Genomic DNA, 25,476 nt, shown 5'->3' on the forward strand with positions numbered 1-25,476 from the left:
TTAATTTCATGTTTCTCAGTACTTCGATTCTTTATTAATTATGATTTCTTTACTGATAGTGTCCAATGTATTACAGAAATTTTTCTGCACTAAATTTCTAAGTGCTAAGAAACTAACTGATCGACTAACACTTGGACAACACTGGCAGGGTAGTTTCACAATATGCTACCAAAAAAGGTACTAAAACTCAAGGCCCTACCTAGATCCCAAGTTTTAGGAACCGAGTACATTCAGAACGGAGCCCAGCGCATTCAAGCAGTGCTGACTTGGTACTAAGGGAACAGATCCCACCTCTTTACAAATTGGGGCTTGGGTTGAGGATATTTTAATTGGCAAGAAATACAGTCAGGGTGAGGATTCTGAGGATCCTTGCTTCTCCGTTCTTGTGATTGGTGATATCACAAAAAGCCAAGATTCATTAGCTGAGTGAAATTGTATTAAATCAGCATCTTCCCATTCATTTAGAAATTCTCTGATTTATGGGGATGATACTTCTATTTACCTGTAATTTCTCAGTCCGAGTCTCTTCAATGACAATAGATGTTGTGGGCCAAGTTAAAATTCCAGGTACAATTTTACGATTAATCATTGTCTGTGATTTCAAGAACTGATGTATAGCATCTGAAAATCTAAATTTTAAACACATACAAGACAGTGAGGTCACAACTTCTACAACTATTTCATGCAACTGTCTTACATGGAATGGAAAGCTTCGTGCTTGTGAAACTGAAAGCCATCATAAATTAAAGACTGTATGAAGTGCAAGGTAGTGGAGAAAGGGTTAACTATTAAAGACAAGGATATCTGTTACAAATATCTTCATTTATAGAGTAAATCTAAGTTCATTTGTCTCTGCACCAAGCTTAATAAAAATGAAGTTTTACATTATACAAACCTGTTTTGTCTAAGGTATACTTTTCCAATTCCGTAATGTGCCAAGCCATTAAATCTCTCCTTGTGATACTGCTCAATTATTTTGTTAAACTGGTCTTCAGCCTTTGCTAATTCCTTCAAAATAAGTTTAAGATAATCACAAATTAATGAGATAGTTAAGAAACAAAAACAAAAAAGCAAACAGCTTTTGGATAACGGTTCTTAACTGCATAAAAAAAATGCAGCACTGCCTACGTTTCGGTCAACTTTAAGAACGCTGAAGGTGTGTGACTATGCACTCTCTTTTTCTTTATGATTTACATACATAAAAAACAGTTCATTGATCTAGACTGAATCACGCTTGCATGTTCTGGAAATTAAGCTTCCCTCTCACACGGTCCATTCATTTGATTACTTTAGGGAGGCAAGTGTACAATGTTATCATTAGTCTTCTCTCCTGAATAAAATATACATTAAATAACCGAAAATCTCAAGAGACTAGAAGGCTACAAGAACTCTATTTTTAAAAGTACTCCAAAATATTTGGGGGTGGAGGGAACAACTAAACTAGGCAGAACCTTAATCCTTATCTGTTATTGGGCATTCATGGACCAAAAATATTTAAAATGCTACAAAAAAGTGACTTGTAATGGTAGCTGGGTCTACTCAAGTTACTCACTCTTTTTTTTTTTTTTTTTGTATTTAAAAAGAAGAAGAGAAGGGGGGAAAATGATGTGCAGGACTGATTTCCCTTTCATTAGTAGGCTTGGAGTCCCATTTGAAAACTTATAGGTAATTTTCTTACTTAGTACTTTAATTTCTAGAAGTCCAAATACAAGCTTATCTGGACAGTAAACAACATTACTTTCTAACAGTCAAAACCTCCCTTCCTGGAGTTCACCCGATCATTTCTGTCTGCTCATAAAAGGTGCTGGTAAATCACCTAAATGTCTGAACTCTCATTTTAAGATACAGAAGAATCAATTGTAATAGTTTAAAGTCTTACCTCAGGCTGTCCTATTCCAAGGAGAGCAGTGGCATGTCCATAGATGACTACCACATAGTCAATAACAGCAAGATTCAGCTGCTGCAAATAGTCAAAGAAATCACATTAACAGTATGTGTGAAAAGATTAAGTTAGTAACCAGAACTCTCTGCCTTGAGGTAGACAATGTTCTCCACAGTAGGCACAGGGAAAAACCACAATTCACACAATCACAATCTTCAGGCAATAACAGATCAGTGTTACAATGACAGGATCCTCATTTGACCTTTTGTGATGGCTTAAAAGGGTCCTCCTGTTCTCTTACCATCCTCAAACATAGCATGGTGATGTGTTCTGGAACTGCTGCTTTTGGTAAAATTATACCTTACTCTACTATGTTCACAGAGAAAATACTCAACACAGGGAGAACAAGTTAATATATTTACTATTTTAGCTAGATGGCTATACTACATTTCTTAAAGTTTTCCTAAGTGAATGGATGTTACTAGAAATTCCACAGTTTTTCCCTTATTAATAAGGCGAGACATGATTTCAGGTCAATAGCCATGCTATGTGCCTGGACAGTTAGGCTAGTGTTTCTCTTGTTGCAGAAGAAAGCCTCTGCCTATACAATAGGATCTGGGATATTTCATGTTTGTGAGGTGTCTGCATACATATATACATACACACTATATAATACTTACTCATAGGGGAATTCTGCGCCAAAAAATTAAAGATTCTGCACAGAGTATTTTAAAATTCTGAAAATTTTATTTGTCAAAAAAAGGTTACTCACCTCTCGTAACTGTTGTTCTTCGAGATGTGTTGCTTATATCCATTCCAATTAGGTGTGCGCGTGCCGCGTGCACAGTCATCGGAAAGTTTTTCCTCTAGCAGCACCCGTCGGGTCAGCTGTGGAGCCTCCTGGAGTGGCGCCCTCATGGTGCTCAATATATGACCCTGTTGACCCGGCGCCTCCTCTGTTCCTTCTTGACGGTTACTCTGACAGGGGAAGGCGGGTGGGTTTGGAATGGATAGGAGCAACACATCTCGAAGAACAACAGTTACGAGAGGTGAGTAACCGTTTTTTCTTCGAGTGCTTACTCATATCAATTCCAATTAGGTGACTCCCCACAGCCTTACCTAGGCGGTGGGGTCAGAGTTAAGGAAACGCTGATTGTAGCACCGCTCTGCCGAAAACCGCGTCATCTCTGGCGCGCCGGACGATGGCGTAGTGCGAGGTGAAGGTATGCACAGAGGACCAAGTTGCTGCCCTGCAGGTTTCTTGGATCAGGACCTGGGCCAAGAACGCTGCTGATGAGGCCTTGGCCCTCGTGGAGTGCACCGTAAGAGCCGGGGCCAGTACTTTGGCCAACTCATAGCATGTGAGGATGCATGACGTGATCCAGGAGGATATTCTTTGAGATGAGACCAGGAGCCCTTTCATCCGGTTTGCCACCGCTATGAACAATTGGTTCGATTTTCTGAACGGCTTAGTGCGCTCAATGTAGAAAGCTAGTGCTCGCCGAACATCGAGGGAGTGCAGCCTCTGCTCTCGGTTACTGGCATGCGGCTTAGGGTAAAAAACAGGCAGGAAAATGTCCTGACTGGCGTGGAAGTGCAACACCATCTTGGGGAGAAAGGCTGGGTGCGGCCCGAGTTGCACCTTATCCTCGTGGAAAACCGAGTACGGTGGGTCAGAGGTGAGGGTCTTTAGCACAGACACCCTCCTAGCAGAAGTAATGGTGACCAGGAAAGCCACTTTCCACGACAGATACAGTAGGGAGCAAGTTGCCAGTGGTTCAAATGGGGGCCCCATGAGCCTGGAGAGGACCAGGTTAAGGTCCCATGCAGGGACAGGATGCCTGATCTGGGGATGTAGGCGGTCCAGACCTTTGAGGAAGCAACCAACTATAGGGATCGACCAGATGCTCCTGGGTGGAAGGCCAAGATAGTAGCGAATTGTACCCTTATGGAGGACGCCGCCAGGCCTTGCTGTTGCAGGTGTAGGAGGTACTCCAAGATGAGGGGTACAGGCATCTGGAGGAGGGGTGTTTGATGCTGGTCACACCAGCATGAGAATCTCTTTCACTTTGCCAGATACGTGGCTCTAGTGGAGGGTTCCCTGCTGCTGAGGAGGACCTCCCTTACTTGTTCTGAGCACAGAAGTTCCATGGAGTTCAGCCATGAAGCTTCCAAGCCGTGAGGTGGAGGGACTGCAGGTCGGGGTGATGGAGGCAACCGTAGTCCTGAGTAAGTTGGGGAGGCGAGGTAACGTGACCGGTGCGTCCACTGACAGCTCCAGTAGCATGTTGTACCAGCGGTGTCGAGGCCACGCTGAAACTATCAGAATTACCTTTGCTCCCTCCCTGCGGATGTTGAGCATGAGAGGGAATGGGGGAAAAAGGCATGGCGCCGGCGATCTCTCCAGAGTAGCAGGAACGCATCCGTGAGTGAGCCTTGGCTGTGACCTTGGAAAGAGCAGAACATTGGACACTTCCTGTTGCGTCGGTTGGCAAACAGGTCGACCTCGGGAAACCCCCACCTTTGAAAAATGAGGTGTATGACATCCGGCTGGATGGATCACTCATGTGTGCGGAAGGACCTGCAGAGGTGGTCCGCCAGCATGTTCTGAACTCCAGGTATAAAGGATGCTTCCAGTGAATGGAGTAGGCTATGCAGAACTCCCACAGCCGGAGGGCCTCCTGGCATAGGGGAGGGGAACGGACTCCACCCTGCTTGTTGATGTAAAACATGGCGGTGGTGTTGTCAGTTAGAACTGCTACGCACTGGCCTTGTAGTCGGGCCTGAAAGGCCTGGCAGTCTAGGCGCACTGCCCTTAGGTCTTTGATGTTGATATGTAGGGAGAGCTCATCCTGCGACCACAGGCCCTGTGTCGGAGGTCTCCCACATGCACCCTCATCCCAGATCCAACGCATCCATGACCAGGGACAAGGAAGGTTGAGGGTTGTGGAAGGGGACTCCTTTGCACACTGCTCGAGGGTTGAGCCACCAGTGGAGGGACATGAGGACCTGTCCTGGCACCGTGACCACTGAATTCAAGCTGTTGCGCCCTGGGGGGTAGGCCAAGGCAAGCCATGCCTGCAAAAGTCTGAGTCGCAGCCTGGCGTGCGAGGTCACAAGTGAAAGCAGCCATGTGGCCGAGGAGACTCAGGCACTCCCTTGCTGTTGTGGTTGGGAATTGCTGGAGGCTTTGAATTATGTCCGTGATGGCTCAGAATCAGGTCTCTGGCAGAAGAGCTTGCACCTGAATCGAGTCTAACACTTCCCCAATGAATTCTATTCTTTGAGTCGGTTCCAAGGTCTACTTCCCCAAGTTGAGGAAGAGACCCAGTAGCTCAAACAGATTTGGGACTGCACCTGCCCCCTGGTGCGGCCCCTGAGCAACCAGTCGAAGTAGAGGTATACTTGCACCTGCTGTCGACGGAGGAAAGCAGTCACCACCGACATGCACTTGGTAAACACTCAGGGGGCTGCTGAGAGGCCGAATGGTAGGACAGTGAATTGGTAATGCTTGTGGTTGACCATGAAGCGTAGGAAGCACCAGTGTGCAAGACGAATTGCTATATGGAAGTATGCATCCTTCATGTCGAGGGCGGCGTACCAGTCTCTCAGATCCAAAGAGGGGATAATGGTGCCCAGGGAGACCATGTGGAACTTCAACTTTGCCATGAATTTGTTGTGTCTGAGCAGATCTAGAATGGGTCTGAGACCCCCCGGGCCTTGGGGATTAGGAAGTATTGGGAATAGAATCTCTTGCTCCTTAGCTCCTGAGGAATCTCCTCCACCGCTCCCATGGTGAGGCGCGCCTGCACCTCCTGGATAAGGAGTTGCTCGTGAAAAGGGTCCCTAAAGAGGGACGGGGAAGGGGGGTGGGAGGGAGGGTAGGAGCAGAACTGGAGAATATCCCACTTCCACCGTATGGAGGACCCAGCGGTCCGAAGTTATTTGGGACCAAGCATGGCAGAAGTGGGACAGACGATTCAAAAAAGATGGGATGGATCCGTAATCAAGGCCGGTGCACCGTCCGTGGGCGCCCCTTCAAAAGGCTTGCTTGGAACTAGACGATGGATTAGTTGGGCCCTGTCCCAGCCCAGAAGGGGGGTTGGAAGGCTTCCTTCTGCCGTTCCTGCCCCTTCTCCTGTAGAAGTCCTGCCTTGGCCAAGGAGGGTAGGAGTGCTGCTACTGTTGTTGGGGCTTGAAATGTTTGTGTTGGGTTGCCAGGGTGTGCATACCCAAGGATTTCATAGTAGCCCTTGAGTCTTTTAGGCTATGTAGCTGAGAGTCAGTCTGCTCCGCGAACAGGCCCACCCCATCAAAAGGCAGGTCCTGCATCATCTGTTGAACCTCGGGCGGAAGGCCCGAGGCCTGCAACCATGAGCTACACCTCATGGCAATACCGGAGGACAAGGTGCATGCCACCGAGTCCGCAGCGTCCAGTGCGGCCTGTAAAGAGGTCCATGCCACCGCCTTGCCCTACTCCACTAAGGCTCCAAACTCCTCCCTGGACTCTGACAGAACCAGTTCCTTGAATTTGAGAATCGAGTTCCAGGAGTTGAAGCTATACCGGCTCAGAATTGCCTGCTGATTGGCAATCCTGAGTTGCAGTCCCCCCCGTCGAGTACACTTTACGCCCAAACAAGTCCAGGCGCTTGGCATCCTTGGACTTAGGTGCTGAGGCTTGCTGCCCCTGCCTCTCCTTCTCGTTCACTGCTGCAACCACCAATAAACAAGGCTGCGGGTGTGTGAAGAGGTATTCGTACCCCTTCGACGGGACAAAGTATTTCCTCTCAATGCCCTTGGCGGTGGGAGGGATGGAGGCCGGGGTCTGCCAGATGGTCTTGGCATTGGCCTGTATGGTCTTAATGAGGGGCAGACACACCCTCGAAGGACCTTTCGGGGCCAAGACGTCGACCACCGGGTCCTCAGACTCCACCACCTCCTTGGCCTGCAGACCCATGTTGCATGCCACCCTGTGAAGGAGGTCCTGGTGGGCGCGGCTGTCTATGGGAGGCGGTCCAGAGACAGACGCTCGGGAGCCTTTAGACTGGGTGCCTTGCGCTTGGTGGTATGCCCACAGGGTCCAAAATGGCCACTGCGTTGGTTCCTGCCACTGCGCAGACCACAGCCCTGCCCTCATCTCAGAGCGTCCATGACCCGACCAGTGCCAACCCCGCTCTCAGTATCTAGATCCCGCCTCCGAGTCCGAAGACCAGGATGGCAATGGCCAGGGCGGTGCCGAGCGGAGCTGATCCTGCGAGCACTGCCACGCCGGAGAGCAATGTCGCTACGCCGGAGAGCAGTGCTGCTACACCGGAGAGCAGTCCCGCCACCTGGAGCTGCACGGGGTCACTGAGCGGCACCGGGACCTGCCGTGCGACGGGGATCGATGCGTGGATCGGCATTGCGAGTGGGAGCACTGGCGTAACCTGGAGTGGTGCTGCAAGTATGACCTGTGCCACAATTGCAAGTGACACCGGGACTATCAGCGGCGCCGAGGGACGGCGCATCGCTGGTTTGCCTTGAGACGGTGCCATGCAATGCGGTACCGGAGGCTTGGCGCGAAGGGTGGGTGACCTTGGTGCTGTCATGGCAATGAGGTCCCTCGCAGCCTCAAAGGTGTCCAAGATGGATGGCAGTTCCACCTCCTTGATGACCTGGGCCGGGGAGTCCAACAGCACCAGACTCAACGGTCCTCCTTGCAGGGCCGAAGTCGATGGTGCCATCTTTGCAGGCTTCGGTGCTGGGTGCTCCTCTTGAGGACACATCCCATTGGCCTGCTCCAGACAGGTGGACCTCTGAGATGGAGAAATGCTCCTTTCTTGCTTCCGGTGCCACTTCTGCACCAGGGAGTTGGAGCAGTGCTGGGTCAATCCCGCCATTTTCAGCACCGGGGAGCATCGGTGCCACGGGTCTCTGCCAGAGTCCTTCCGCGGTGCCGCTTCCACCAGTGTCGCCAGGGCGCTACACACCAATGAATTTTAAAAAAAATTTTTTTTTTTTTTTTTTTAAATGGTGAGACATATACCTATCTATCTCATAGAGCTGGAAGGGACCCTAAAAGGTAATCGAGTCCAGGACCAAGTACTGATTTTGCCCCAGATCCCTAAGTGGCCCCCTCAAGGATTGAACTCACAACCCTGAGTTTAGCAGGCCAATGCTCAAACCACTGAGCTATCCCTCCCCCTCGGCGCCGGGTCTTGCCATGCCGGTGGAAGTTGTGGTCTAAGTGGCGCCTCCATAAGGAGCTGCTTGAGGCGAAAGTCTCGCTCCTTTTTGGTTCTGGGTTGAAACCCCTTACAAATCCTACACCAATCAGCTTGCTGAGCCTCCCCAGACGCTTTAGACAAGCGTTGTGGGGTCGCCCGTTGGTATGGGTTTGCTGCAGGACTTGCAGGGCTTGACCCCCTCAGACTTGGGCATGTAAGCCCTCCCAAGGAAAAGCGGTCGGGATAGAGGGTAAACTCCCCCAGCCCAATTGCTAGCTACAAACAACTAAAACTAACTAAAAAGTACAGAGAACACAAACAAAGCTAGGGAAACGTGGTAGAACTTGCTGAGCAAGACGCCACAGTTCCAACGACCGTCGCTGGAGGTAAGAAGGAACTGAGGCAGCACCGGGTTGGCAGGGTCATATATTGAGCGCCATGAGGGCGCCACTCCAGGAGGCTCCACAGCCGACCCGACAGGTGCTGCTAGGGGAAAAACTTTCCGATGACTGTACACTCGGCGCGTGCACACCTAATTGGAATCGATATGAGCAAGCACTCGAAGAATAACGCTACATAATCATGCCAGTTTCAATTATTTTGGTAATATATTTCAAAATACCTGTCAGCAACTATGTCTGTAACAATACAGACAACAACAACAACAAAAAGATTCCCCCAGAAGTAGAGAGTTAAAGAAACCCCTACAACAACCCAGTTCCTGTTTCTCTGCACCCTCCTGCCCAGAGCACAGCCGTGGGGTCAGACACCCGCACCCCTTCCTCCCAGAGCCCAGCCACATGCCTCCACCCCCACGTCCCCAGCCCAGACATCCGCACCCCCTCCCACCCAGCTGCGGGGTGCCACTCAGCCCTGACACCCGCACCCCTCCCCCCCAACAGCCCAGCTGCGGGGTGTCCCCTTCCCCCCCCCCAATGACCCACATCCCTTCCCCAGAGAGCCGCACCCACTCCTCCCCAGGACCGAGCTGCAGGGTGACCCCAAGCCCAGACACTCATACTCCTTCCCACTCAAAGCCCAGGGATCCAGAGGGAGAAACAGCCTGATGCTGGAGCCAGGATTTGTATTGAGTTGCCTGCATGCCACCTCCTTCCTTCATGGCGTGCCATGAACTGCAGCTACCACGAGCCATCCAGCTCCCTTTCCTACTCAAGCAGTGACTTCTATTTGCAAGTTGGGCTTTCCTGGATCCAGTGGCCCCTAGTGGCAGCCAGCAGCTCTGCAGCAGCAATTCTGCAGGGGAAAAAGGGAAATTCTGCGCAGAACATTAATTCTGAGCAAATTCTGCATTGCACAGTGGCGCATAATTCTCCCAGGAGCAGATACTGAAAACTACATTAAAAATTGTATGAATGTATGACAATGAAAATATGTAAGAAGGTTATTGGGGATGGATTAGATATTTAAAAAAAAAAAAAAAAAATCACGGTATTTGCCACAAAGAGTTTACAATCTAAAGAGAGAATAAAGTGTAAAAAAAAAATAGATACAAGTGAAGTGGCTAATATGGTTATGGATCACATCTTAAAATGTTTAGGATATGCAATTTTGTGTATATGCACACAGATAAAAATCTGTATTCCTAAAACATTTTAATGTCAAGATGTTGTCCATGATCACCATAACTACTTTATATGTTGTATCTTTTTCCCTAATCTCGGTCTTTTAAAATTATAAGCTATTTGAGACAGATTGTGCTTTTTTTTACATTTGTACAATGCCTAGCACATAGTGGAATGTGACTGGAAACAATAAAATAAAATAAAATAAAATAAAATGATTGCTTTGGGGGAGGAAAAGCAGTGAAATATAAAACTTACAGGTCAAGGCTCAATCACCCCTAGTAAGTAGGCCAGGGCACCCGCCTCCTTACCTTTAACTCTGAAGGATCCAAAATATTCAATAAGTGTGAAAAGAATTGTTCAGCACTGCGATAACGTTGGTCCGTCAAGGCTGTATAGCCATCATGAACAAGCGACTTCAACATTTCTGGCAACACAGTTAAATCCACCTACAAAATTCAATCTTAACTAAATCAAATTTTGTTGACTATGTTATGAAACAAGCTACTAATTATTAAAAACGCTATCCAAGTCATGATTAAATAATATCAGAGTTCAATCTTTTCTGCATTTTGGTTACAAGAGTTCCACCTTTCTGAATTTAGTTCAGTGGCAACATTCACTTTGACCTAACTTGTGGGTATTCAAAGTTTGCACAGAAGCAACTTTGGTAAACTTTAAAAATATTGTTTCAGACCCATCCCCCCCAACAACTTCACTGGCTTCCCATTCATTTAAAAATTGTCATCCATGTATGTCAATGGTCTATTGTTCCAACGTACTTCACAGACCTAGGCCTTGTCTACACTACAAAGTTTTGTTGGCAAAAGTTATGCCGCTTTAATTAAAACCGCTGTTGCATGTCCACACTAGCTCCTTGTGTCGGCAGAGTGCATCCACACTAGCAGCTTTTGCATCAACACAGAGCAGTGCACTGTGGTAGCTATCCCACTGTGCAACTGGCCGCAGGGTGCTTTGGGAAGGGTGTTGCAATACCTCATGGGTCAGGTACAGCATCACATGAGGCAGGTTTCTCAGTCCCATCATTCCAGGGGCATCCTAATAGATTGTCAGTTGAAGTGTGTGCGGGGAGGGAAAGGAGAGTGGTGTGGCTGGGGTAGGTGAGACAGCAGGCTGACCACCTATCCTGAGGCGGGGGAGCGGGACACATACCCCAGGTCAGCCCCCGTCTCTGCTTGGCAGTCGACACAGCAGTCTCCCCTAATGCAGACCGCTCTGCCTGCCTGCCTATGGTTCTATGATTCTCTCCAAGTTCTCCCACAGTCTCCTCAGCTGCCGGAAGCAGCATCCTGAGCAGCTCTGTGAGCTCTCCGTGCTGAAGAATGTCAAAGCAGCTCAGCAGTCATCCATCGTCCCCCCTGCTCCCCACAGCAGCAGTCTGCCTGCCGCTGTGCTCCCAGTGCAGGGCAGAACAGGAGCATTCCACGCTAATGATTTGCTCTTTGTTCCCCAAACTGAGCAGCAGGCTGAGCTGTCAGATACTTCCCAGAGCTTTGAAAGGGAAGAGGCGCATACCTGCAGGGCAGCAGAGATCAAAACAGTGAGCAGAGCGGTCATGCAGGCATTGTGGGATACTGGTGGAAGTCAGTTATGTTGACAAAACAAACAGCAGTGTCTACACTGACCCTTTGTTGCTTTAACTTTGCCACAAAAAGCTTTATGCCTCTCATTGAGGTGGTTTTATTTTGTCTGCAAAACAGCAGGGATTCCCCACCAAAAGTAGCTTTGTAATGTGGACAGCTCCTGTGTTTTGTCAGCAAAAGGCAGCTTTTACCAACAAAACTTTGTAGTGTAGACAAGACCTTAGTCTCTCTAAATCTCAACTCCTCGGTCCCGTTACATGATTTCATCACCATGGTTCAAGAGTCTGCTCCTCAACACTTTTACCATCTAAAAGCAGACTTCCTATATTTTTTCACCTTACACCCACCCATTTCTCTAAAACAATAAGCAATTTGAAAACATTTTTTTTCTCCCTGGTCTATATACTTTCACTTTTGGTCTTCTTTTATATTTAATGCTGAAATATCTTGGTATTGTATTAGCTTGTTACTCCTCTACAGTTGCTGTACACATGAGATAAACACAGAAGTCATTAGTTCATGAAGTGGTCTAATATCTTAGGCTCTGATACTATGCTGTGGACCACAATGGACTGCTGTGCAGAAGTCCTCCAAGCACAAATAGTTGCAGGATTGGGGCCTTAGTATTTTGAACAAGTAATTAAGGAAAAACAAAGCTGAATTTAATGTCATGAAGTAGCTACTATGCATAGGTATCAATTACTTGTTAAAGAAGACTGCATAAGGATTTTTACAACGCACAAACAAGGGAGTACATGTACGTATATGCACACAGACCATAATACCTCATTGTTCCTATGTCAGGCAGACCTGTTTTATAAGCTTTGATTCCTCATTTTCTTTTAAGATATGAAATAATTTAAATGTAAAAAATTATGAATAAAGCTCATCATTGTCTCTCCAGGCAATGGAAGATAGGTTTGGGGGTTGGAAAGGAATTATAAAAGTGGGAAAATATTGGACGGAGGAGGATGACTTGAGATCCTAAGCTGCCCAATTTCCTGATAGTGTGTTATACTGAATTATACTGCTGTATTTTAATTACATTTCAGTATTATTTTGGTGTATTTTTAAGCTTTGTCAAGGGTGTTAGAGGGAATCAATAGGTCCCCCTTTTCCTATTTACATAAATCCAAATTAATACATTAAAAACAAACTGAATACTAAAGAAATTCATTATTGCACATACTGTAATGATCTCCTAAATCATGCCTAAAATTACAGTTTTCAGTATGTAAAATTGTTTTATTTTCAGATTCTTTAAAGTAGAAATTAAAAAGTTATGACTGTAATGTTTGAAGTAATTTTCTAAATATTAATGTTTCACCCAAACATTAAACATTTTAATGAAGTGAAAACGAAAGCCAAATCTAACTAGTCCTGTTGGTACCACTGAAGTGAGATTTCAAAGTAATGATCTGGTCAAATCCATGTTAACATCTTCTCATTCTGTGCTGAGAATAGCCTGTGTCAAACACTGGGGCCTTACAGAACATTTTAAATTTCAAAAGTTTTATCTTGATGAATTTTAGATTAACTTTCATCCATCAAAATTCAGATTTTGGAAGTCAAGCTGCAAAAACCATAGCTGAATTCCAAAACAAAATGGTTACTAAAATTGCTGTATTTGCAAAAAAAATAAGAACATTCATCTACTCTTCGGGCAGAATGGAGAGAATGCTGATGGTGAAATTTGCCATAAGTCTGAAATTGTATTTATTTTCCTGATCTTTGAGTGACTGGTTGTCAATTTATGTTATTTTTATTATTATTATGTGATTCTTGTATTGAATTTTCTGTAAATTGGTGACATAAATGTCTTTCTTAGGACTCATGGCCCAAAGACAAGCATGCCACCAACTTAAAGTAGTTTTGTGTCTCTTGAGTTTTGATATTTTTGGAGGATCATTGGACAGCCTCTATGATGAATAAAATATGTAATATTTTTAAAGATGTTCACCTAAGAGGTACTTTTCCAAAGCCGATGCCTACTTAATTGTAAACTTTCATTAAAATGTCCTAATCTGCACTTGATTAGCAACACAATAAATTAACACTGCAGCAGAATGTAGGGGCTGATGGGGTTTTATTTGGTCCTATTGTACCACAGAGTAGACATAGCCCTGTTCAGAAGTTTGTGCTTGTCTGATAGATCTGTACTTAACCCCTAGGCTGTCTCAACATTTTAATTAAATGCCATTATTTTATTTTTTAATACTTAAGTAATGTCATTGCCAAGATAACATGATTTATTCAGACAGAGACATGAAAAGTTTTTTTCCAACTAAGATGCTAATGTTTTCAGTTGTTTCCTTCATTTACCTTTCGGATAGCACTACAGAGTTTATCCTGGATGTTTTTAGAATCGATCTTCAAACTCAGATGATCTCTACAATTAAAGACAGTATTAGCATCACTGCAATTTTTAACTTGAAATTTGTACATATACATTTTATATACTCCATTCTTCAGAGGGTGAAGAAATTCCTTTGCTTATGTAGCCATATGGGGTACACCTGCACAGCAACTGGGAGGGTGCTTCCCAGAGCAAGTAGACAGATATGCACAAGCTCTGTTCAAGCTAACACAAAAAATAACAGTGTGACTGCAGCATCAAGGACGGGGCATCAGGCTAGCCACCTGAGCCACTCTGCTATTTTTAGTGCACTAGCTCCAGCTTAGCTAACATGGGTCTCTCTACCAGTGCTGAGAAGCATACTCCCAGCTTCTAAAGACATTTGATTATACATTCATCTCTGCCCCATGTTCAAGGGCAGCAAGCACCCAGCACATGAGAAGTGTCCTAAAGATTGTGTGCTAAGAAACTGGAGATTTCTAGGAAGGGATCTGTCTGTTGTATACAGTAGAGCAAGTGTGAGGGGACCTTGAAAATGATATGATAATTTAGCCACACCATTTAGCCACTCTGCTGGTGTAGCTAAATTTTAATTCACTAATTAGTATGAGATCCATGGCATCCTAGACTGCACAATAAACACGTTCATTGTTATGGCTAGGCTCTATAAACTTTTCACAGCAACAGCCACAAAGATATAAAAGTAGACTGTGATTAAGTAATGGCATCAACACATTTTATTAACAAGAATTTTCTAATTTTGCATTTATTTATAAAATTGCAAATGGCCTCTGAACAATACAAAAACTTCAAACAGTGCAGCCTCTCCATGACAGATGTAGTAATTAAAGAAATTTAGTCAACTGACTGGACCTGTAAACTTAATCCAAGTGTAGTTCAGCTCTGAAAAGTGACTTCAAAATGCCCTGGTAGGGTTTCATACTTTGGTGTCTCACTAACTCCATATCAAATTTGTTTCTGGCTGTGAGAATGACAGATTATGTATTCAGCCACCAGTAGCTTGCCAATCATTTTACCATCTAAAAACTGATAAATTATAACTATTGTGATAAAGAATGTTACAGCTGAAAAGCAAACCAAAAAAATTCTGCTGTGCCTAGACACAGTTCTCTATCAAAGGATCTTTGAATACCTATCTTTGATCACAAGTCTAATTATCTGAGAGGTAAAAACAGCAAACTGACAGCCTTAATACAAACTTAAAATGTTATGGCCCATGTACCATTCTTAGAAGTTTTAATAATTATTTTATGACTTTTATGATAATTATTTTTCAAGGTAAGATCTACTGTAATAACTACAGGCTCATCTTAATTTCAGTAATGCATTTACTATAATCAAGAAACCCTTCAGCAGAAGTAAACAGCTATGCAGTACAAGATGGTTATACAAGCAGTGATTTGGATTTGTTTGTATTCCCCTTCTCCCACATGCACACTATTTTTTGACATTTGTTTATAGACATTTCTCTGGTGATTGTAACACTAGCATCTCAATACCTTTGAACCAATACAAATGTGTTAAAATTAGCAATTCTGCTATTACTTTTCTTTTTTGCCAATCTGTTTTTTACAGTAACTTCTATGCCTTGTGAATAGGGTTGTCATGTGTCCAGTTTTCAACCGGAACACCCACTCGAAAAGGGACCCTGGCTGCCGTTAAAAGTCCGGTCAGCAGCACAGCAGGGCTAAGGCAGGATCCCTACCCGGCTCTGCGTGGCTGCTGGCCAATGGGAGCTGCGGGGGTGGTGCCTGAGGGTAGAGGGAGTGCGCACTGCACAGAGCCGCCTGGCTACGCCTCGGAGCAGAGAGACATGTCGCCGCTTCCGGGGAGCTGCCAAAAGCAAGCGCCACCAAGAACCTGCATCCCTCACTCCCTCCTGCGCCCCAACCCCCTACCCCAGCTCTGAGCCCCTTCTTGGAGCCTGCACCCTGCATCCCCTCCTACACTCCAACCCCCTGTTCCAGCCCTGAGCTCCCTCCCGCACCCAAACTCCCTCCCGGAGCCCATATCCCAACTTCCTGTTCCAACTCAGAGCCCCCTCCCACCCTGGAGCCCACCCCAGCCCAGAGCCCTCACCCCCCTGCACCCCAATCCCCTGCCCCAGCCTAGAGCCTCCTCCCACATCCTGAACCCCTCATTTCTGGCCCCAGCCTGGAGCCCACACCCCCAGCCGGAGCCCTCACCCCAACCCCAACCCCCTGCTCTAACCCAGTGAAAATGAGTGAGGGTGGGTGAGAGTGAGCAACAGAGGGAGGAAGGATGGAGTGAGTGGGGGGCAGGGCCTCATGGCAGAGCCTCAGGGAAGGGGGCGGGGCAAGGGTGTTTAATTTTGTGCAATTAGAAAGTTGGCAACCCTATTTGTGAGGTTGCAAACTTATTTAGAGCATTCACTTACTTACAAATGTTAATGAATAATTGTTGGAACATGATTTTAGATACTTATTATAAGACTACTACAGAAAAACCACTGAAGGAGAAAAGTTGAGCAAATTTAGCAGTGAGAACATTTACATAATATTTATATGGTCCTGTTTTTCTGGGTTCCTTTTGTCATTGAAGATCTAATTTTTAATCATGGCTCTTCTTTCTACAGCTTAGTTTCTTCTTCTTGGAGCTTCAAGGAAATCATAAACTTGTGCTTATGACAACCATCTACTGCTACTGAAACAACTGTGATGTCAAATTCACTATTTACAGACTTTTACACAGAATCAAAACAAGGTGAGAACCACCATTGCTGGTCAACCACTTTTAAAAAAAAATATGAACAGCTTATTTATTAGCAAGGAGTGCACACAATGTTGAAGTCTCCAACATGTCAATGAGAGTTTTTTATCCAATATATCTGAATGCCTACCCTCATGTAAAAATTTGTCCTTTCAAGAATATATAAAAATAGGAACAGTGAAAGTTTCATTAATGTTCTTCCGAAGATTTTCACCATGTAAAGTTATTAAAATGATAAAATATCTACTTCTTACCTCGTCTTTTCAGAATCACTGGTTTTGTTCTTTAGTTTTCCTTTATTTTGGTGATTCTCTCCTGTTACATAAAAATATCATTTTGAACCAACTGAATAAAACATTCATTTAAAAGGACACCAACTCGAAAATCACATTTTGTCTGAAATTTTTTTACCTCCAACAGTTACAAATATCTCAGATTAATGTAACTGAAAGAAGTTAATAAAAATATCACTTCTTTCTTTATCCAATTTGTTTACTTTGGAAATTTAACACCACTTCGTGTACAATTTCTCCCTTGCTAGAAGTCCCTTATAATTAAGAAGAAAACCCCTTACAATTGTTTAACGAAACTTTTTTTTAAACAATCACATATTATAAAGAGGTTATATCAGCAACAAGCTAAAAATTATTTCATTTTGAAAAATTCCAGTTGACATTGTCTAATTTTTGAAGGATTAAAATATCAATATGAGCCTTATTGTAACATATTATGATTTCAATTTGCTGTATTTAGCCACAATACTTAAAGAATACCTTGCTGAACAGACTCATACAGTTCTTTTTGGCTTTACATTGAGAGGGAAAAGAAATTGAGAGAATAAACACTCGAGTATACACAATCTAAATAAATCATTTTCTCTACCTATGCCAGTCCATGCTGTAATGTTCTACGGGTGAGGAGAATTCATGACAAAGTTTCTTCCTCTCTATTACATCATATCAGGCAACTGTAAAAGAGATCTATTTTTTTTTTTGGCTTTAGGACTGCAGATGTTTGACTCAGACCAATATTAAGCTCTGGGGCTGTAAAATGTGCAAATGCTTGAAAGATTCAGAGGCTCAATAGCCACAGAAAATTTATTGTTGAACACATGATCGTTGAGCCCGTGTCTTAGAAACCCAGTAATCTGTGAGGTGATACCATTGTCTCCAGTGCAGGTAAGTGATTGAAGTAAACTCCAGTAATTAATTCTAGTACTTCACATATCTTAATATTGTGATGATTACTCAATGGGTTGGTTCCTGTGATAATTTAAAGCTATAACTTTAAAATAATTGTAAAATGGATAATGAATATATTATATATTAGTGGCATTTTATATTAATTTAGTACAAATGCTATAGGTAAAAGCACAACATAATGAAAATGCAACAAAATGAAGAAAAACTTTTAGAAGTATTTTGATTTCTATTCTGGTCTGCTGAAAATAAGAAGTGAAATCACTGACTCGAAAACGATTTTTGCTCACTTTCTTGCCTGGAGATGAAGGAAATGAAATGTAAGATTGGATGTTTGAATGTGTGTTTATAATTAAGTCAAAATTCAATGTTTATCATATTTTTATTTTTGTTTTGAATGTTTAGTAGGTTTTAAATGAAAACTTTATGAGACAGTCAATTATTTTGCTGCTCAACCTTTCACCAGTCCATGATCAGAAGTTCTGATTATCTGTGTAAGCGAAATGTTGTTTTGGGACTCCTAAATAGACAATTAATAGTTGACAATGTTCAGTTATAGATCTGGTGAGTGCTGGATTTTGCCAGGGTTCTTCATGACATGCTAAGTTATGAAAATCAGGGTTTTCTCCCCCCCCCCCCAAAAAAATATGCTAAATCGATCACAACTGGATAAAAGGCTTAGCAAATGCGAGGATATACTTTATTCTGACTCACTGAAGTACTGCAGGAGGATTTTTTTAAATCACCGATTTAAATTAGGCTGAGGCGCTGTAAAACTAATTTGAAAATATGTGCTACTGCAACTTTAGATGAAAATGTATAATGAATATATTATACATTAGTGGCATCTTTTATATGAATTTACTAAAAGTGCTATAGGTAAAAAAAACAACATGTGAAAATTAAGACTGTGATTCTGCAAATTCTTAAATAGGTACACCACTGTATACTTAAAAGTTAAACATATGCATAAGTGTTTGTAGCATCAGGGACTAATATTTTTATTATCAGCTTCTTAGTGGTATAAAATCTTTGTCACTTCAAAACAAAAATTACCTCAGTGTTAACAATGAAAAGTTACTTAGACTTTCAATATATTAATAAAATAATTATGAACTTTAGAATAAACAAACCAAAACCTTTTAAAAAATAGGAGCCTAAAGTTAAGATGTCTGTGGGAGCTCTGCACTGTGCAGGTTCAAATATTTACTGAAGGTGACACTTACAAATAATAATGCACAATAGATTCCTCATACTTGTAACCTGTGGGAAACTAGCAAGTGAGAGCCTGTCTGAAACACAGTGTTTTATTTCAGAGTAGCAGCCGTGTTAGTGTTTTATGTATATCCTCATTTTAGCATTTAAATGTACAGATTAAATTCTCTTTTCATTATTACACTGGAGTGTTCTTTTAAGGAACTGATATTGCATGCAAACAAACATTAAAAAACATAACCAAAACCCCATTAAAACAGTTTTTGTACCTTTGTCCTGCTAATTGCCTAATTAGTTTATGACCCATCTTCTTCTAATGTTTAAAGAGCATATATAGAAAAGAACACCACAATATTAAGTGCAACACAAACTTAAGTCCAAAAAAGAAAAAAAACATTCCAATTGATATGATTCTATTTTATCTTCAATGCATTTCATATTTAAAATATAAAAGACAACAATTAAAAGGAAAACGACTTGCTCCATTGTGTAATATAAGCCTCCTCTTCCACTGATCATCCAGATCAAGCACTGCTTATCTGAGAGCATTAATACTTACTTATAATCTCAATTTGCTCTTAAAATACAAAACTACAAAAAAACCTCTGCTGAAGTTTATTTAACATACCCATAGGAGAACATATTCAAATGTAAATGAAAAGCACTTACCCCTGAAACACTTTAAAGCTTTACCAGAAGTAACACTAACTCTGACAGGGAGTGCCATTAGGAATGAACAAAAATATACTACAGAAAGACAAACACACTCAAAAAAATACATGTAAACAACACTGAAAGGAAAAGAAGCCAAATGCAAATTAAAAAGAAACGGAGGCACCAGGGTCCTATATAAAATCTCCCACAAGCCACAGCCCTTCACTGAACAAAGAACCCGGAAAAGAATACTCCCTCCCTCCACCCACCTAAAATCTGTAACTAGACATGCACAGCATAACTCTTCCTGCCAAACCAAGGCCAAGCTAAATATTTCCTCCAAAATCAGTATGAACACAAAGAATATCTTGTACTATAGACACTTACAAGGAAAACAAAAACAAACAAAAAAAACCCCTAAAAACTCTAAAGAGAACAGAATGAAAAGCTAGGCACATTTTCTAAGAAATTCATATTAAGGAACAGCAATTCACAGCCCTATTATCTGCTTAGCCTTAGTGTGTTCTCTCCCCTAAACACTCAATCCTTCACTAGCCCCCATTATTTCTTCTGCACCATCTCTAAAATGGATTAACCTTTTCTCTCAACAGCACCCAGGTTCATGCCTTGGGCCTCTCTTGCCTCAGCTATTACAAAAGCCTCCTTAGCCTTCTTGATACTCAGATTTTGCCCCTCCAGACTATCCAAATACAGCTGTCAATATTATTTTCCTCCTGACCATGATTTTCTCCCTTCATAGATCTCTTTACTGCCTTATAGGATCTTTCGGCATTAAGTCCTTGCAATACTTCACAATTCTATGCCAGCTAACATCTCTTCCCTATAATCCTACTACATCGCATCTCTTCACTACTCCAAAACTTGTCTAGACTTGTCCCTTTCTACCTTTTCTGGCTTCAAAAATACCTTCTTTCTTCCTAGTACTTTACATACATACATACATACATACATACATACATAATATATATATATATATATATATATATATATATATATATACATACATACATACACACACACACACACACACACGCGCGCGCTTAATTGTCCTGTGAATCATTCATACTACCAGATCACTCTTCAACACTTCCTGTTCTGTCGTGCATTGTTTGGTGTTGTATCCACTTCTGGTTTTAGGGTTCAGTCTTGCATGGTGCTCTTTACTCTGGCTCCAATTCAGCAGAAGCATTTAAGCACGTGTAGTTTCAACAGGACTACTTTTGTGCTTAAGCACTTAAGAAATTACTCACCTAGTGCAGTAATGATGGTTCTTTGAGATGTGTGTCCCTATGGGTGTTCCACTGTAGATGACTCCTGAGTAGGGTTGCCAACTTTCTATTGGCACAAAACCGAACACCATAGCCCTGTCCCTTCCCTACCCTGCCCCTTCTCCAAGGCCCAACTCACTACATTCCCCCTCTCTCAGTGCCTCATTCTTCCCCACCTTCGCTCACTTTCACTGGTCTGGGACAGGCGGTTGGGGTGTGGGAGGGGTTGAAGGCTCTAAATGGGGTGCGGGCTCCAGGGTGAGGCCAGAAATAAGGGGTTCATTGGGCCAATATAGTTACTGAGGGTTTATGCTTGAGGAATTGAGGCTTATTAAGAAGATGTATTGTATAACCTTTTACTGCTTGTGTGGCTCTCTCAAATTGCTTTGCATTCAGCAAATTGTATCTGAATTCACTGGTACCGGTAACAATCTGCCAGCCGTGAGCCAATAAAGATCCATTTCTACACCATCAGCCCCCTATTTCCCCTATCCTTCTGGCCGAAGTGATGGCGATGAGGAACAATGTCTTCATGGAGAGGTGAGTTAGTGAGCAAATGGCCATAGGTTCAAACAGTGGTCTAGTCAGCCCTTTTAAAACTAGATTGAGGAATGGGGGTGTTTAGGTTGCGGGAAGATGTTTGCTATGCCTTTGAGACACCTCTTCATAGTTGGGTGGGAGAAGAAGTAGCCTTCTTCCTGTTGGTGAAAGGTTACAATTGCCACTAGATGGACCTTCTGTGAGCTAGTAGAAAGGCCTGATTTCTTTAAGGATAATGGGTATTCTAATACAAATGGCAGGGTAGACCTAGCAGGTGTGATGCCTCTGGATTGGCACCAAATCTGAAACATCTTCCACTTCTGGAGGTAGGTGCAACGAGTAGCGCCCTTTCTACTGTGCAATAGCACCTCTTTTACCTCCTCAGAGCAAGATGCCTCTATGTGCTGGAACCACGAAGGAGCCATACTTTGAGTCGCAGGGTCCGCAAGTTGGGATGGAGAGTTCACCCCTGGTTCTGCGACAAGAGGTGAGGAGTGACCGGAAGGCTCATTGGTCGACAAACTGCCAGGTGCGACAGGTAAGGATACCCCGTGTGTCTGGGCCAAGTAGGGGCGATCAGAATGATGTTCGCCTTGTCCTTTACCTTCAACAGGACCTTCCATCAGTTGAGGAAATGGGGGAAAATGCATACAGGAGGCCTTCGTCCCAAGGAAGGAGAAATGCATTTCCCAAAGAATGATGCCCAATCCCCTCTCTGAAGCAGTACTGGGGACATTTCTTGTTCTGGGGAGTCACAAACAAGTCTATTACTGGCGTACCCCACTGCTGAAAAATGTTGTGTAGGGTTGTCACCTCTATTTCCTATTCATGGTTGTGCAGGAATTTTGGCTGAGACTATTGGCCGTCGTGTTGTGTATTCCTGGTAGATAGGCTGCTGATATCAGAATGTTTTTTTAAATGCACCAGTTCCATTAACTTCAGTGCTTCCATATACAGGGAGTGAGACCAAGCGCCTCCCCGTCAGTTTATGTAGTACATACAGGTCATATTGTCCATCATGACCTTTGTATGCATGTCCTTGATCAGCAGAAGGAAATGGATGTATGAGTTTCTGACCACTCTGAGCTCAAGCAGATTCATGTGAAGGCATGTCTCTGCTGGGGACCATTGGCCCTGTATTATATGACCGTTGAGGTCCACTCCCCTTTCTATGAGGTCTCCAATCTCCCTTTTTCTTTGGTATCGGGAAGTAGCGAGAGTAGAAGCCTTTGCCCCTGAGATGCATGGGCAGAGGCTCTACAAGCTCACATGGTTCACCTCTTAGTGTAGTAGACTCTTGTGAGAAGGGTTCCTGAAGAGCGATGGGGAAGGGTATTTGGGAGGAGGAAGGGAGGAGAAGTGGATTGCATATCCATTCTGGACGATTTCAAACACCCACTTGTCGGAAGTTATCCGTTCCCAGGGGCTGCAGAATGGGGAGAGGCGATCTCTGAAAGGAGGAGAGGAATCTCCCAGTGTGTAGTAGTAGAGAGTGTTCTACGGGGACATCAACCAACTCGTCAAAACTACCATTTTGATATTGATGGCTGTGACAAAGTGGTTTGTGGTCCCAACTGCTTCCGCTTAGGGAACCTCTTCCCTTGACGTTCATAGGGCCTCTGCGATTGCCATTGAGACATATACTGCAATGAAAAGGCCTTAAATTGTGGTTGAGGGCTATGCTTCCTTTTGTAGGCTGGAGTGTAAATTCCTAATGAGCGGAGGGTCACCGAAGAATCCTTCAGTGTGTGAAGGGATGCATCCATCTTCTCAGCGAACAGCTTCATTCTCTCACAGGAGAGGTTTTCCACTGTCACCTGGACCTCTTTGGGGAAACCTGATGACTGCAGCCACGAAGCCCCTCTCATAACCACTGCAGTGGAAATCAAGCATGTTGCCCATACTTGCCGCATCTAGAGCGGATTGGAGGGACATCTTCGCTACCAGCTGACCCTCGCTGATTATAGCCGAGAATTGGTCTTTATGAGAATCTGACAGCTGATCAATAAAAGAATTTAACTTCCCGTAATTCTGGTAGTACTTGGCCAATAAAGCCTGGTAGTTAGCCACCCGGAACTGCAGAGAGGCAGATGAGTACGCTTTCCTGCTGAACAGGTCTAAGTATTTTCCATCCCACTCAGATGGAGTGGACCTAGATTGGTATTGGCGGCCCCTAGAACTAACTGAGTCCACTATAATAGAGTTCGGAGGCAGGTGAGAAAACAGAAACTCTGTGCCCTTTGCCAGCATAGTACTTTTTGTCTACCCACTTACAGATTGGCAAGGCGGAGGCTGGGGTCTGCCATACAATTCTGGCAGGGTATGGAAGCACCTCATTCACAGGGAGCGCACTCTGGCAGAGGTGGAAGCATGTAGAATATCTACCAGTTTGTGGTGGTGTTCAGTCACCTCGTGTAGTTGAATTTGTAGGGCTTCTGCAACCCTCTGGCCAATCCTGAAATGACTTGAAGTCATCCACCATGGATAGCGGAGGAGGCATCACTGCCTCATCAGGCGAGGAGAATGATATACAGGCTTGAAGGGTGCCCTCTCTTTCTGCCTGAAGGCTCGATTTCCTCCATCAGTTGTATGGGAGGTTCCGTGGTCCTTGATGCTGTCGCTGAAGGAGGGTATCACACTGGGGGCCCTGGAGGTTTTCTGTCTCTGGGCTGGTCCCAGTATGGCCACTGGGGGTAGCTGGCTGGCAGCTGATACCAGGGATGCCCATACCATGGAGGTTGAGGGGCTGGCAGGCGGTATACCTGTTGCCCATGCTGGAGTTGAGGCCCGTATGGCAGGTATGAGGAGCGTTGGGAAACCAGGTCCTCTGCTCACTCTTCAACCCCTCTGAGGAGAAGGGCGGTGCATGGCACAGAGAGGCCATCGATTCCAATGCCCTGGGGGAGCTCAGTACCGGGACTCTGGCGCTGAGTATGGGTGAGTCCAGTACATCAGATATGGAGAGGCCAGATGCACACCAGAATTCTGTCGGTGCAGAGAGTGTTGGTGCCAGTAGCTGTCGTTGCGGATTGGCTTGTACTGCCCGAGACAGCAATGTGGGCCTGACCAAATAGTCCGCCCATGCCACGTGTACCAGTGTTGGTGCGGTTGACGTGATGATGCGGCCTTCCCCATGGTGGATTTTTTTATGGTTTTCACACCCTCTTGGTAACGGAGCTTCCTTGCCCATGCCTATCGCGTCTTTGGGCTGACCAACTTGCTCTGTCGGCTCAGTACCTTCTGAGCCCTGAATAGTCAATCTACTCAGCTTTGGTGCCGATAGTACCGATGATAAGGATGGAGCCGGGGAACATTTCCAGCTCAATCTGCGTTCTCTGCGGGGACTCAGACCTTTTCTTAAAGGTCTTGAGTGAGTGGCTTGTCTCCTTGGAATCACCTGCCTTCGACATAAAAGGTTGCAGTCGGTTGAAGGGCCGACTCCGTGAGTAGGAGTTTAAGCTTCAATTCTCTGTCCTTTTTGGACTTGGGTTTTAGCTGCTGGCATAAACCACACCTTTGTGGATTGTGCTGTTCCCCCAAGCAGCAAATGCACTGCAAGTGATCCTCTGTTACCAGGATGGATTCCTTGCAGGTCAGACACTTCTTGAAGCCTGGAGAGCCAGGCATAACCTTGTCCAGGAGATCCCAGGATTGGTGGGAGACAAACCCTTTCTTCTTTTCTTTTTCTTCTTTTTCCTTGTCTTTTTTTTTGGCAGGGCAAACTGAAAAACCAAAAGTACTTAAAGAAAAAAAAGCTTCACGTGAAGCTAAATTTGCAAATCCATGGAGCGTTTATGATCCGTGAACGGAGTGGTTGAGAAGGAACTGAGAGGGAAGTGCCCGTGCATGCTCGCTAGCCTCGAAGCGGGCGAGGAGCTGGGCACACCTATAACAGAGCACACTTAGGGACACTACTTGAAGAAGCATGTATTTAACTTTTACTTGGTCGGGCTAGAGGGCCCAGTGCCTTGCAGGAACAAGCCCTCATATTGTAAACACACACTTCACTCAGCAACCAGGAATGTTTGCAACTCTATATAACCATTTTAAACAAGAACAAGCTCTGATTGCAAAGAGTAACTCTCATGCCTCCTCAACCACTTACAACTGTTACCAGGAAATATCAACACTGTTAACTACATTTAGGAAAAGCAGACTCTTCTTGAAGAGGACAATTACATAACTCTTAAAATCGCC

General features: G+C 44.2%; 1 protein-coding gene across 1 annotated transcript in view; it reads right to left on the minus strand.

Annotated features, from left to right (window-relative positions):
- LOC113406394 (E3 ubiquitin-protein ligase TTC3-like) overlaps nucleotides 1–25,476 on the minus strand; it is a 136,207-nt gene that overhangs the window by 46,336 nt on the left and 64,395 nt on the right. The window contains exons 16-21 of the mRNA XM_029911395.1: nucleotides 16,637–16,697; nucleotides 13,598–13,664; nucleotides 9,983–10,120; nucleotides 1,880–1,960; nucleotides 896–1,008; nucleotides 503–629 (exon numbers count right to left, since the gene is read on the minus strand). Coding sequence (XP_029767255.1) covers nucleotides 503–629; nucleotides 896–1,008; nucleotides 1,880–1,960; nucleotides 9,983–10,120; nucleotides 13,598–13,664; nucleotides 16,637–16,697 — 587 coding nt within the window. The remainder of the gene's footprint in view (nucleotides 1–502; nucleotides 630–895; nucleotides 1,009–1,879; nucleotides 1,961–9,982; nucleotides 10,121–13,597; nucleotides 13,665–16,636; nucleotides 16,698–25,476) is intronic.

This window comes from Terrapene carolina, unplaced genomic scaffold (assembly GCF_002925995.2).
Source record: "Terrapene carolina triunguis isolate 2854851 unplaced genomic scaffold, T_m_triunguis-2.0 Scaffold30, whole genome shotgun sequence".
Lineage (NCBI taxonomy): Eukaryota > Metazoa > Chordata > Testudines > Emydidae > Terrapene > Terrapene triunguis.